Below are 14,422 nucleotides of genomic sequence, written 5' to 3'. Positions count from 1 at the left end.
ATGGATTGTTGATAGACAAAGTCTGCTGAGCTAGGAAGAGATGTTGCGTTTGTCCTTGGATTAGTTCTGCTGGGGTTTTGTCCTGCAACAGAAATATCCTGGGATTGGCATGTACATATGTCACCCTTCTAATCAGGGTCCAGGGACAGAAGTTACGCACAAACTGGTTTAAGTGATCGGAAACTGGTTTAAACCTGTAATGGAACAGACTTTCAGTATATATATACCGCTTTCAAAATGGGCAAAACTGGTTTAAGATAAATCTGGTTGGATGTAGTATCCGACTTAAGTGATTTCAGTCAAGCCAGTTTATGGAACTTCTGTCCCAGATCCCTTGCTGGTTCAAGTTAACTCGCAGTCCCCCAGCATCCCAGGAAGCTTTGCAGCCCTGGGCTGTGCTGTCTGCTTCAGTGGAACAGGGGCTGCCCCACCCCTCTGGTCCCTAGCCTGCTTCCTGCCTACATCCATCAGCCTATGGGGAAGGGCAGGGGAACAGACAGCCAGACCCCCTAGCCAGGCTCTACACAGAATTCTGCCCCGAGAGGTTGCCCCAAGCTGTTCATGAGATGGGCAGGGCTGAGATTAGCAACTGTGAAGTTTGGGAGGGGAAGAATACCCCTCAGCTCCCTGGGGATGCCCTGTGCTTGGGAACCCCTTCAGGGGGAGGCTCCCCAAGGTGAGCTAGCACCTGGACCCCTGGAGTGGGGGAACAGCAGGGGGTTGGTGGCATGTGCTGGGGAGCCAGTCCTGGATGGCCCCACTTGGCTGGGCTGGCAATGGCCAGCTGACTGGGAGATGCACTTCCCTGCCAGGTTCAGCACGGGCCCCCCCTGCCTTTCCCAAATGAAAACTGAACCTCAGTTCAGTTGCTTATCAGTTCAATCCTTGCAGTTTAGAGGAAACTGCGTAGGTTGAATCGACTCTGCCTTGGGCTTTTTGACTGTCTGTACTTTGCCTCAGTGGCTGAATGCAGTGCTGCTTTTCTGCTATAGATTCAGTGATGCAATCCTGGGATAACTGTTTAGATGCACTGTGCAATGTCCCAAGATTAAAATGTTGTTTTTTATCTGGTGAACCGCTTTAGGATTTATCCTGGGACAGTGGGCATGGATATTGGAATTGGTCACATTTTGTCCTGGCATATAATGGCTTATTCTGGGTGTCTGTAGTCTTGGAGATGTAGCTTAGTCCTCGTTTGTGTGAAAGGTCTGCAATCAGATTTTCACTAGGGATTGAAAATCCTATCGGGGATGTCAGTCCTAATTATGGAACTTGTTAAATTCTATTTCTACATGAATGGTGCCAGGTTGAAAGGAAATGAAGGATAAGCCTTCAAAACCCTATGTTGTACTTGAGAATTTTGGGGTAAAATAAAAAGTTTGGCTTTGACTATGAGTGCCATTTTGTAAAGCAATATTTATAAAGTGAGACATTTTTTACCATCCGTGATTTACTAATGCATTTTGAGAAGAATGTTCTTAAATGCAAATAAAATGCTGGCTTTTAACAGTGCACCCCATGTGATAGCAAGGGAAATAGATAAATTGGATATGGCGGAAACTGACTTATTTTGTGTAAGCTACTGGGAATGATTGAGACACGAATAAAAATGTATCTGTTAATTAAGGACAGCTCTAAATTAAAACCAGGAGAAGAGGGTGTGGGCACACCACACTTGGAGCCTTTTTCTAAAGGGGAATATTTCAAGAGGGCAGCAGCTGGTGCATTCTAATTGGTATGTGGGAATGAGATGAGAAATGATTCAAATGACGTAAACCCTCAAGTTTTAACATTCCTTCCTTTAGGATTAAAGTTGGAGGGGGTTTGCTGCATTTGAATCATTTTGCAGCTCATTCCCACATACCAGTTGGAGTGTACCAGCTGCTTCCCTTGCCCTTTTAAAAGGGCTCCAAACATTCTTGTGTCCACAGCTTTGCTGTAGAGTGTTTGGACTTTAATACTTTTGTAGACATAGGGGATCGTCAGTTCAGTTTTATAACTATATTTTATTGCAGGTATTCCTATAATAACCATCCAACTGAGTAAATGGCCTAACATCCTTGTTTCTATAGCTATAACTGTCTTATTTAATTACACTGTAAAATTCACATTGATATCAGAGTCTGATGTTGGATCATCTGATTTTGAAAGATTTTGGTCAGTTAGCCATGATACAATATGAAAATATTGTCCCATCATATCATTATAACAAGACAGAATGATGTGACTTTCTAACTCATAGGTACTTGGCTGTTGTGTTGGCATACTTGCCTGACTACTAGTGGCATTTAAAAAAAACCTGAAAAGTTTTTTAGCATAACTAATGCAAAATCTAAAATCTTAAACTTCAGTATTCTTAGAATTAACTAAGATGTTTGGTGTTTCTGAAATCAAAGGGGTATATTTACTGTAAAAGCTGGTGATTATTCATTACTGAATGCTGAACATTTCTGAGGCATGCATTTTAAACTGTAGTCATAAGGTTTGGAAAGAAACCAACTGACTGTTCCGGCTGAAATTATCCTATTTTGGTAACTTGGAATCTTTCAGGATGGCTGTTTTTAAAGACTGTTATATTTTGATGATAAAAGCAATGGTATTATAAAAATTCCTGAACATGTAACTTGTTAGATCTGCAATACTGCGTCAACTTTTATGCTTCAGATTTTTTTTTTTAATTACCTCCTTTTTCTCCTCCCTCCTTACAGCCACTGACCTCCTTCTGGCTTGGAATCCTATTTGTCTTGGTCTGGTAGAAGGAGTCCTAGGGAGGGTTCAGCTTCATACAGGTATGGTTGTCTTTAAATGTTTTATGTTGTAATTGTCTGCACAATACTTCCTGTAGTATGGTGGGTAGGAGAGGAAGTCTGCGCTATATACTGTTTTGGTCCTTTTTCTCTTGTTTAGTTGCTCTTTGGTCAGGAGGAATTGTCCTAGGTAGATTTTTAGTGAAATTTACCCTGGTTAGAAACAGGGGTTTTTTTTTAAACTAGTTTTGAGATTCACTTGCTTCACTGTTGATTTGTCAGTGTATGTTTGTTGACTCTAACTTCCTTAGACATCCCATCACTGACCTCAGAATGGCTGTTCTTAGATGGTAGAACGTTAAAAAATGAATTTGAACAGGAAACTGCCAAACAAGAAATCATCCACAGACTAGATTAAGTATGGTCTAAACCAGTGATTCTCAGACAGGGTGCCGTGGTGGGTTGCCACTCAATGCCAGCATTGGTAGGTGTGCAGCTGTGATTGACAAGATAAATCCAGAGACTTCAAACAGGGATCTGTAATATTAAAAGCATTCTGATCTGTTGTGGTCTTTCTGAGTACTTCGCAGCAGATTTTCTCTTATTACTTTTTTCTGTAGACAGATATGGACTGAAAACTAAGACCTGGCTTTTTGTAAAAGACTTAAGCTTAAGAAGTGGTGCCTGAAACCTGAAAAGGTTAAAACTAGTGGTTTAAACCAAGACTGGATTCTTATGCTCCTACCTGAATTAACTTTTACTATAAGCCCTGTGTCCCTCAATGGATTAACTGCTTTTTTTTTTTTTCTCTCTCCTACCTAGCTTACCTGTCTTGGGCTATGCACCCTCCTTTTTTCTCCCCACCTTCCCTACCCTTTGTATTCTAAACATTGTTCTCTGTTTAGCAGCTCTGCTTCCTGCAGTCCCTTCACAGAATCTGATGAAGCAAACCCTCTGCTTACAAAAGTTTATGCCCTTATTTTATTAGTCTATAAAGGTGCAGATCTACCCTTCCTTCTTTCTATGTACTTGTCACATTGTCCTAACTTGGACAGGTTGCTTTGTTTCCCTATGCTTGAGTAAATGGGGCCTGTGCAAAATGGGACCAGTTGCACTTGCCTTCACTGTAAAGTACTTTGAAATATAGTGATGAAATACCTAGGCCGTGGTATTCTGTGAATGAACAGTAACATTTTAATTTTAGTTTGACTACAGAATTAACAAGTCTTTCCCTATGGTGTTTTGTGCATACCTGGTAAATGCTATGCTACTGCTGTGATTGAAGTGCAGTGAATAGAATAGCATCAAAAGACCACGCATGGCAGTTAAGAAAAAATGTAGATTGATACAGTTTCTCCAATACCTGAAATTCCAGCTATAGACAGTTTGTAAATGAGACCAAGGTCTTGTCAAGTTATGGTGTTATGTAGGAGAGGTTATTTCCATGTATAGATAAGCCCTGAGACAGTTGTAGAAGATGGGTAGATGCCTCCACCAGATTAACGGAACAAAAAATGAAGTGGGAAGACTGGAAAAAGCACTTAGTGCTGTTGAATCCCAGAATGTCTTTCACCGTGTACCTCTGTCAAGTGCTAGCTATTGCAAACCTATGTAGGAGAAACCAGGCAATCCTGGTTGCCTTTGGTAGAGTGACATTGGCATCTCTCCGAGGGAAGCAGGCTGCTAGCTGTGTGGTATAGAAAGTTGAGGTCAACGTTAATTAGGTTCCTGCTGCTAGCTCCTTCTTTCTTTTGTACTATTGGCCTTGTAATAATCTATCTGGTTGTCCATCAGAACTTTTGCTTGTGAGCTAACGTGTCCCACATCAATGAAGAAATAGTAGATAGCTGACAGATGAATACACTTCGCTGTGATGACCAGCTGTCTCAACAGGATGTACCAGTTTTCTGTCTATGAAGTGGCTTGCTTACTGAACTAAGCTGAGTTCTGCTGTTCATATACTCAAGTGGGCAACTGGACTGACCTTCTTTGTAAAGTCCCTTTTCCTTTTATTATTTATTTTGGTGAGAAGGCTGTTCTGAGTTTCTGACATCTGCCCCAAGTCGAGAGTAAAAGCTAATCCTCAGACTGTGCTGTTTTTGACTATTAGCATGCTTGTCAATCTGGACAAAGCAGGCCGTATATTTTTGCATTTTGTTTTTAATTGTACTTTGCATGATTGGCTCTCAGATTTCTCTTCTGACACAAGTTTGATGTATTGGTACCATCTATTTGCATCTTTGGCAACATAAAGACTTTTTAAAATCCATTCTCTCTAATATTTTGATTTTTAATGAGCAAAACTACTGCTTGTTTTACTCTTTTTTTGTGATTGAGAGGGACATTTTTTCTGAATAACATAGAAATATAAATTGGAATAAGGTTAATGACTTCAGTAAAATGCACATTTTACATTTAAAACAGTGGGGTTTATTGACTTTTTGTTTAACTAACTTGTGGCTGGGATGTTCTGCAGAAAAAGTATAACAATTTGGTAAAATTTAGGAGAGGCTCTATAACAGCATCAACAGCTTGGAGGGGAAGATGGCCTAGCCAGGAAAAAAAATATTTCCTTCTTTATTAGTATTTGTTTTCTTTATGTTTTCATAAATGCTGTTCAACATTTAGAAAAGTAACTTCAGCAATGAAATTAGTTCAGCTAAAGCTTCAGATGAGTTACAGGACAGGATTAAATGGTGAAATGGATCGGACCCTTGCTATCTGTCAGATAAGAAATGGATACTCTGCTGCATTAGAGAAGTTAAATAGAATCCTTGATCTCATGCATTAATGATCAAATCAACATTAGAAAGAGTTACCCCATTCTTAACAGTTGCTTTAGTTTGAGCCTGCATTTGTTACGCTGGTGGTGTTATCACTGCTATTGCTATTATGGGACAGCAGCATTTCCTAGCCTCCTCTCTTTACATTATGATGATGGGGCATAGCTAGGTGTGTAAATGAAGCATTCTAATCCATATCTGAAGCAAATCATCAATCCTTTATCAAAAATAAACCAAGTAGTTCCCTTTTCTAAATTAAGTTTGGGGTGGGGAGGAAATGGGGGATGGACCTTTGATGTGGGAGTAAAGGATGCTAATCCTTGTGACTTTTTAGGCTGCATTTGATTCATCAGGCCCCTGAGCAAGCATCCAAAGAGCAGTTGTTTGAGGGTGTTTTTTTATTATTATTATTATTTTAAATTTGGACTTACTTCACTAAAATAAACTGTCTGAGAATGAAAGCATCTCTGACAAATATTCCTCTCAAAGTCTGTGGGAGTTTTTAAGGCTACTACACTACAGTCAAATACAGGTCAGCACTCGGGCATTGATGATCAGTAGTTCTTGGACTAAGGGAGTTAATAGAGGGCATTGCAAAACTCTTCTCTATCTTATAGCTGAATGTCCTGCCTTCAGTGCTACCAGTTTTGCATGCATCTGATGGCAAGATAATATGCACAGGGAGAGAGACTGTGTTAGTCTGAAGTCGGGCACGTGGTAAGGTAGTGCCGCACAGAAACACGTGCCCAAGTTGCAACTGAGTCTGATCCCAGGTTGGCCCCGTCGGCCATCTTTGGCCCCACAGATAAAGCAATTGGGGAAGACAATCACCCTCAACTGTGACGGATTGCTGATGACGAGGGAGGAGTTCTGTTTTCAATAGACTAACTCTGGGCCAGATGAGTGGGGTGGGGCTGGTCACTAGTTTGGATCAAGCTTAACTCACCAAGATTGGGCCCAGGGGCCTGGCACTGGCCCCTCTCTTGCCTCAGCACGCTGGGCACCAGGTCCTGGGAGCCTGGTGACCAGCCCTGTAAAGTAGAATCAGTTGCCGAATCCTGAGCTCAGGGCCCAGGGTTCCCCAGGGGTCCAGAAATTTGTCAGTGGGGGCGTGGAGGGTGCTACCGCTCTTCCACCACCAAATTTCCAGACCTGTGGGGGCCCCTGCTTGCTGGATGACATAGGGCCATAGGCTGGCCAGGGGTAGCAAGCGAGTTGTAGTTTAGGAAAATTTATGCATCTTTAATCTAGTTGGTCTGTAAGGTGCAATTCTACCCTGTCTTCTGTATGATGGTATATTGCATTGCTTTGGGACAGCTGAAATGCTATGTTAAAACCCTGTTATATAAATAAAGAAGGAAAGGTGTTCACCAAATGATGTGTGAAGATTGAAGTGGAAATATGTGTACTCACTTATCCTAGTTAAACTTCACCAAGCGCAAACTGCTTCATAGCACAGTAATGCAAAAAAGACATAGCGTGTTTGTTGTGAAGAAAGTCAGCTTCAGGAAGATGAAAAAATTAGAAGCAGAAAGGCATTAAATGTAAGAGTTTTTATTATCCAGTGTCCCTAAGTGACTAAACATGGGGGTGGAAGCTATAACTAGCCCACAGCAAGATTCAAGGTAATGATAAATAAGGTTAAAAATGATGAGCTGAGAAGCTAATGTAGTTTTAAATGAGGCGTTTTAAGAGGCAGAACATATGTTAAACTGGCCATCACTTAAGAATCATAGTAACAGGTGGTTAAAAATAATTCTTATGGGTTTTTTTGTGCATTTATTACACACACGTATGTATGTGTATATGTTTGTGTGTGTGTGTATATGTATGTATACACAAAAGAATAGTATTAAACTGATGCTTGCATCTGTGGAATGCTAGTCTTGAGCTCATGAACAACTCAGTGTATGAGTTAATACTAGTTTCAGGGTAAAAATTGGATAGTATGCTGTGTAAGAGCTTAGCAGCATGCATGCTGACATCTTCCCCCCTCCATCCACACTCTCCTCAAAATGTCATAAATTGGGATACATAATTTAGTATGTGGTATGTGACATACCCATGCTAGCAATGTGTGACTCCTCGCTTTGACCTTCAATTTGGTATAGAAATAATAATGGGACTTCTTTATTAGAGACCTCCTGTTTTAAAATACTGGAATTTTTCTGTTATCTTTAACAGTAAGAACAAGGTTTCCTGTTCAGGAGGTAGAGGGGAAAGCTGTCCTTTGGTATAAGCTGGAACTAATGAGCATTTCCACAATCTCTTTAATTCCTGTTTGGACATTCTATTATTTCAGTTACTTTGCACATATATACTATGTTTGTTTTTATAGTTAGAATAACAGGTAGAAGAAATCAGTAAAGGCTTTCTAGTGTTATGCAAGTATGAAACAATCGTCCTCTCTTTCCTAGAGCCCTCTCTTATCATGTCTCCGGTTCTACGCATGCCAGACTTTTAGGTTTATAGACTGAAAAATGGACTGTTTTATACTGAGCTGGTTTGAAAAAGATAACACAACTGGGCTCAGACTGTTTTAATTAATCTTGGGTAAAATATTTCTGAACCAGTCTGTGTCTATGGGGAAATTTAAGAGGAATAATAAAATGGCTCATGGGTTTTTGGTCATTTTCCAGTTGTTCTGAAGACTTTCCTGTGAACGGAAGATCCAGTTGAGATGTCTGGCTTAGACTCCAGGCCAGCGCCAAAAAATAAATAAGTAAAAATTTGCTTGATAATAGGTGGGAGCCAGCACTTAAAATGGTTTTAGTTGTTGATGTAGACAAGGACAAACCATTTTTGGCATCAGAATGGTCTCTGCCAAGTGTCTATAGTGTGAACAAGCCATTACATTGTCTTTGTAACACACCATACACCTTGATATCAATTAGTTGCAGATGCTAAACTCTTTCAGGATCAAACCCTTTGTTCGGAGAAGGAACGGCTATTGAGCAAGAACTCTTCAGCTACATGTGGATACCTTAATTAAAAAAAACCAAAACAAAGTGCACACCTCGCTGAAGCAAGCTCGCTCTTATGAGTTTGAGTAGACGTCCCTTGAAAGTAGGTCAGCATCTTTTGATTTGTGAGAGAAACTAAGCTGGGATTGGTGCTTTATCTCATACTAAGGACCCTTAATTTAATTATCTAATTTAGCTGCATTTCAAAGATTCTAATACTTTAAGGACAGAACAGATTACTAGGAGATCAAGCCTGTTCTTACATATGCAGTCAATAGAACTCTTCTTATTTTTAAGTATGTGCACACAGTGATCAAATCACTGTACGAAAGGTGAATCTCAGTTTTACCTTTTGATAAGCTGAATAGGTTGGGTTCTTTGTGTACTACATCATCAGACTTGTTTTTCCAGTTTGTCAACTATTTTGTAGTCTTCCTTTAAACCATCTCCAAAATTTTCACATCCTCCTTGAATTGTGGATATTAAAATTGAGTACATTGTTGGAATACTGTTACAGAGACAAGATCACTTGCTTCTATTTGGTAGTCCCCTTTTATCTATTGCAGGATTGCATTAGACCCTTCTGACACAGACACGCCCTTATACTTGGAGTTCATATTCAGGTGGTTAGCTGTAAACCCAGAGCGCTTCCGAGTCTGTGCTTTTTCAAACGTATCTTATCCGGTAGTATAGTCTGCATCCCGTTCTCCCCACCAGTGTAGTAATTTGTGATAATTCAGCTGATTCAGGCAGAGTGACCTGTCCTTACTGCTTACTACTACATTTATCTTTGTCATCTAGAAAGTTGACTAGCCAAGGTTTTATACTCTCCTTAGACTCTTGAGTCTTATTAAAGGTCAGTGAGACTTGGGCTCATAAGTGTCCAGGTCAGATCCTTAAGACTTAGCCAGATTTAGGAGTTGGGTATTACTACACAGGTAGCACAGGCTTGTTGGTTCTGGCTGTGTGGAAAGTATCATAGTACTTACGGTCGGAAGGGACTTAAACAGATCATCAGGCCCTGGGCTGGAACGGGTGCTGGGATCATATTACCCCAACCAAATATCTGTCGAGCCTCCTCTTGAAGACCCCCCACAAAGTAGGAGAGAGCACCCACCTCACTTGGGAGCCCATTCCAGAGCCTGGCAACCCTAACTGTAAAGTAATGTCTCCTGATGTCCAGCCTGAACCTTCGCTCTAACAATTTGTGGCTGTTATTCCTAGTAACCCTGGGTTGTCATTTAGTACTAGGTGTGAGGCTGATTGATGGTTAGCATCTAGTAAGCTGACCAAATGTAGCTCAAACAACCAATTATGCCCATCTGGCTAAAATAATATGTGCTGCATTGGTGGGCATTGTGGATGGGGGAGTGTGCAAAAGTTTCTGGTTGCTTACTCCATTAGTTGAGCTTGATTTGCATCTGGTTCTGAGTAGCTCTAGGCAGCAAGGTGACTGTTTAAAGTTATCCACACAGGCTAGGGGTAGCCATTCAAAAAGCCTGAGCCTGAATCGATTCAATCTTTAAAGGTTAGTCTAACTTGCCTAGGCTGAATCAGTTTGTAACCATATAAACATCCCCTCTGGACTGAAAAAATGCAGGCACATGTCTGCAGTGGCTCAAGCTAGAAGCCAGGGAGCACTAGAACAGCCCTTCCTTCCCTACCACAGTGCTGAGCTGCGGGGGCGAGGGGGCAAGCGTTAGCAGGACCCTCTGATTAGGGAGAGGTTCCCCCTGCTTGCTGGTCAGCAAGGGTTTACACAGCATTTTTCACCCCATCGCAAAACAAATGGATCTCTCATTAGTTACAGTTCTTGTTAAGCAACTTGTTCCAAGGAAGGAAGGAGGCACATTACCAGCTGTCCTGTTGATTAGCTCCAAAGAGCCCTAAGCCACTGTCCTTTTGTCCCGTCTCCCACAGCAGGGACATAGCCGTCATGTAGTATGGTAGCTAATGCTGAGAGGTGTCTGTGTAAGGCAGAGGGGACGGGAGATCCCTGCTTAGCAGGTGTCGGGGCATGCCGAACCCAGTGAATTGGGCCCCAAGGTCACGGTGGACTGGGGTGGCAATTGGAACGAACAGGCGGGAGTCTTGGCGGTGGAGTACGGGCTGTATGGGACACACGTATAAGTTGAAACAAAGATGATTTATTTTACTCGCGCTTGGCAGCGGAGGCCCAGGTGATTTCTTCAGTTACAGTTAAGAATGTATTGAACAAACAACAAAGGAGACTGTCGGCTCACGAGGTTCACCAGCAGACCCTTGCTATCTAACCCCTGAGGGCTAGGGGCGGCTGCCTGCTGGCTAGTCCCAGAGCTGGTCGACAGCTTATATAGGGGTGAACAAATAACAACACAGGAACTGTAACGCGACGAGACGAAGCGATGTCAAAGTCGAGAGTGTGACGCCAGTCCAAAGGACAGTCCGCAATCAAGGAAAATGAAGGCGAAGCTGAGGTCGGTTGAAAGCCAGTTAAGTAGAATGATGTCGAAGTCAGAGTGCCGAAGGGATGATCAGAATCAAAGTCCAAGTCCAGGCCGAAACAATTCTATAACCGAAGATATCAACACGAGGTAAAAGAAATCGGAGGGTTTTATCGCAGCGCGAAGCTATGAGAAGAGCCGGGGTATTAAATCCCGACCTCGCTCTCCCACAGTCCCTGCTTAGAGCAGCCTCTGTTGGGAGATCGAGTAGCTCTCCTTCACAATCCTCACACTAACGACACCTCAACTCCTATAACACTCGCACTCCAGAACAACCCACCAACTCCAAAAACGCCCACACCCACAGTGGGGGCCCACGGCCCTTTATAGTTTTCCCTGAGCCAATCAGGGAACCACCAAGGGAGAAGGTTCCAGACTGATTACCTCACAGGAGTTCTGACTGAGCCTGCGCAAAAGCGAAAGCTGTGAGCTGACAGCCTGCGCAGCACCAAAAAGTAGGTCACCCATGATTGACAGCTGGCAGGTCACTCAGAGGGTACATGCTATGGGACTGTCTGTGTTGCACTATCTCAACTCTCTGTAATGGCAGCACCAGCTTCAGGAATTTTCCCTGACAGCAGGGAGTGGTGACGGGGAGGAGGAGGGAGCAGGGGAAAGCCAGACAGACGCTTGCAGTCTCTGCCAGAGCTGCAGCCAGGTAGCGGAGGGGAGGGGCTAACTCTACTGGGGAGCAGAGAGCCCACCCAGCTCAGAGAGCATGCTGGGATTCTGGGAAAGTCTGATTTAACTTAAACTAGCAAGTGGTCTGGGACAGACATTGCATAAACCGGTTTGACTTAAATCAGTTAAACTTGCTTGAATGTAGTATCAGACTTATCTTAAACCAGTTTCAGCCATTTTGAAACTGGTTTATGTGCACTAAACATCTGTTCTGTTACAGGTTTAAACCAGTTTTTAATCGCTTAAACTAGTTTGTGTGTAATGTCTGTCCCTAGCCACAGACAGCTGGCTGGACTCTGCTTAGCAGCAGTTGCTATTTCCAGTTAGCATTGGGCGGCTCACACACTCTGGAGGCAGGCACCATCGTGGCTGACATGGTTCAGGTAATCCATGCATGGGAATCTTCATAGGAGTCTCCTGTGGGCCTGGTTTGTGTGGTGGATGTTAGTCTGAGAGCGTACAGTGAGTGTCAGACATCCCTGATGGTGGGCAAACTGAATTGTCATTCAGTATCTCAACTCTTTATGAAGCGAGGGTGGTGTTTACAGGCATCTGGAGTCGGGAGGTGCTAAGTAGAAATTAAGTTAATTCATCAGGAAGTAACTCATTTACACAGCAGTGCTAAGATTGCTGGCAAAACAGCAAAACAATTTATTCACCACTAAAAACAGATCCTTTGCATTTTTTTTGGTTCAGGAAAGTCTCTATATATTGAGGAATGCTAGAAAATCTTCTCAACATTACAATCTTGAATTTCAGTATAACGATTAACTGAAGAGGTGCAAGAAGTATGACTGACACGAGCCTAAAATTCGCATGTGCTTATTATTGCTTGTAGTACAATGAGCAGTAAATACAGATACATATTTAACAGTAGTTGTAGTACAGCTATTGTTTTATGACTCAACTTTAGTTAATGCATGCATTCAAAATAGCTGTAGCTCTGTTTGCTAAAAAATCATGGAAGTTTCCATTTGCTGACATTTTAAAATTTTGTGCCACTCAGCTGTAAGAGCAGACTAGTGAAAAAATGTTAATGTTTTCAGTCTTTGTTTTTATTTTCAGCATGTTGTTTTTTTTTGTATACAATTAAAAAATTTTGTAGGTTGCTGTTATACCAGCAGAGTTATTTCTGGTAATATTTGTTGCTACTACATTTTGCATACTCCCCAAATAATATGTGTTCTGAAGATGCAAGTGGCTGAGTTTTTTAAAAACTATTTAGAAATGCCTGCTAAATAGCCTTATTTACCACTGGCAGTGAGAGCTGGAAGTAATGGTAGATACTTTCATTAATGGATACTTGAGAATCACACCTCATCATTCCCTTCCTGTTGCTAGCTGCACTTCACAGCTGTTCCAAGCACTAAGCACCTTGCTCCTTGCTCATGAGTTTCACTTTTTCTGCTTTTAGTTGAAATTCTTTCAAGCATGAATACTTATGATAACACAGTCTCTGTTTTGTCTCTGCCACTTTGGATCCAATCTGTCACATTTCTGGGCTTGCTGTTTCTTTTGTCCTTTCTACTAGTGCTAAAAAACAAAACCCAAACAAATAAAACCCAAGAAAACCCAAGCCTGAAACATTAAATATCATCCAGCAGGTAGTGGGGAGAGGAGATTATAGCTAGTGTCTAAAAGCCAGAGGAAGTTTTGTGACATTAGTTATGTGATATGCATCTTTGAGAAACAAAGCCCTTATACCATTGTAAATGTTTGGAGATGACCATTGCATATTGTTCTTGCTGGTTTTGTATTTTGCATCGAGAAGGGGACATATTTTCTTTGCACTGGAAGCTTCAGTGAGCATCCCTTACTTTACATTGGGTTACATCACCTAAGGATAAAGTATCAAAGGATTTTACCTTTATGGTGTCTTGCTACATAAATTTAATTTAATCCAGAATAAAAATCTAGGGCTGATTTCTTTCCTCTCTAAAATATAGCCTTTGTTGCAAGCAATCAACTGGGTCAAATCACCCTTAACTGTGGTTGATTCTATTAGGATACCAGCTTGCATTGTGTCGCTACAGAGATTCTACCAAGCCTAGTTCTTCTCCTCCAACCTCTTTTGTATATAGTCCTCAATATCCTGGAATAGGACACTTCCAGAAAAAGGAAAAAAATCCTTTGGAAGGAAACCAAAGCCAGTTAGCTAGTGTCTCCAGTTGCAGATTGGTCACTGTTTTGGTTCTGTGAAGGAACTTGCTGGGCTTCTCTGTACTCTGACTGAGTGTAGCTAAACAGCATTTAACAATAAACTGGGGAAAGAGGCTCACTAGTGAGTTGTAGGAGTTTGACCTTCAGACATTAGGTGCAAATGCCCTTCTCCAATACAGTAAATACTAGAGCTAAGCTTTTCCTCGCTATTGTCAAATTTCATCTACTTTGATAGGATTCTTTAAGCTAGACCCTTTACACAGTTAAAGTAAAAAATTGCTGTGAATTCTGGAGCAGCAGCCTTGATGGGTGCCTACTGGTTCTTGCATCTGCTGCTGCTCTCCAAGCTTTTTTGGTTTGTAGCTACCACTGCCTGCTTTCCCTTCCCCCACTTGCCCTTTCAAAACCTTTTTATTCACTTTTCAAAGCCTTTTATTCACTTTTACCATTTTTATTAAATTGTACCAGGGGTTCCAGTATGGTCTGGATCCTATTGCTGATGACTGTGCAGTCACAGAGGACAGCAAGTTGCTTTCCTGAGAATTTAGTACAAGGATCTCAGTAAGATTATATGAACATATTTCATAGATTTCATAGACATTAGG

The 14,422-nt window shown here is 41.7% G+C and overlaps 1 protein-coding gene across 1 annotated transcript in view; it reads left to right on the top strand.

Moving 5' to 3' along the window:
- Window positions 1-14,422, top strand: part of INPP5F (inositol polyphosphate-5-phosphatase F) — a 98,949-nt gene that overhangs the window by 36,842 nt on the left and 47,685 nt on the right. Inside the window, exon 2 of the mRNA XM_019556190.1 lies at window positions 2,709-2,789. Within this exon, the coding sequence (XP_019411735.1) occupies window positions 2,709-2,789 (81 nt within the window). The remainder of the gene's footprint in view (window positions 1-2,708; window positions 2,790-14,422) is intronic.

Source organism: Crocodylus porosus, unplaced genomic scaffold, assembly GCF_001723895.1.
Source record: "Crocodylus porosus isolate Cpor-Errol unplaced genomic scaffold, CroPor_comp1, whole genome shotgun sequence".
In the NCBI taxonomy this organism is placed as follows: Eukaryota; Metazoa; Chordata; order Crocodylia; family Crocodylidae; genus Crocodylus; species Crocodylus porosus.
This window is presented reverse-complemented; position numbering and strand designations above follow the sequence as displayed.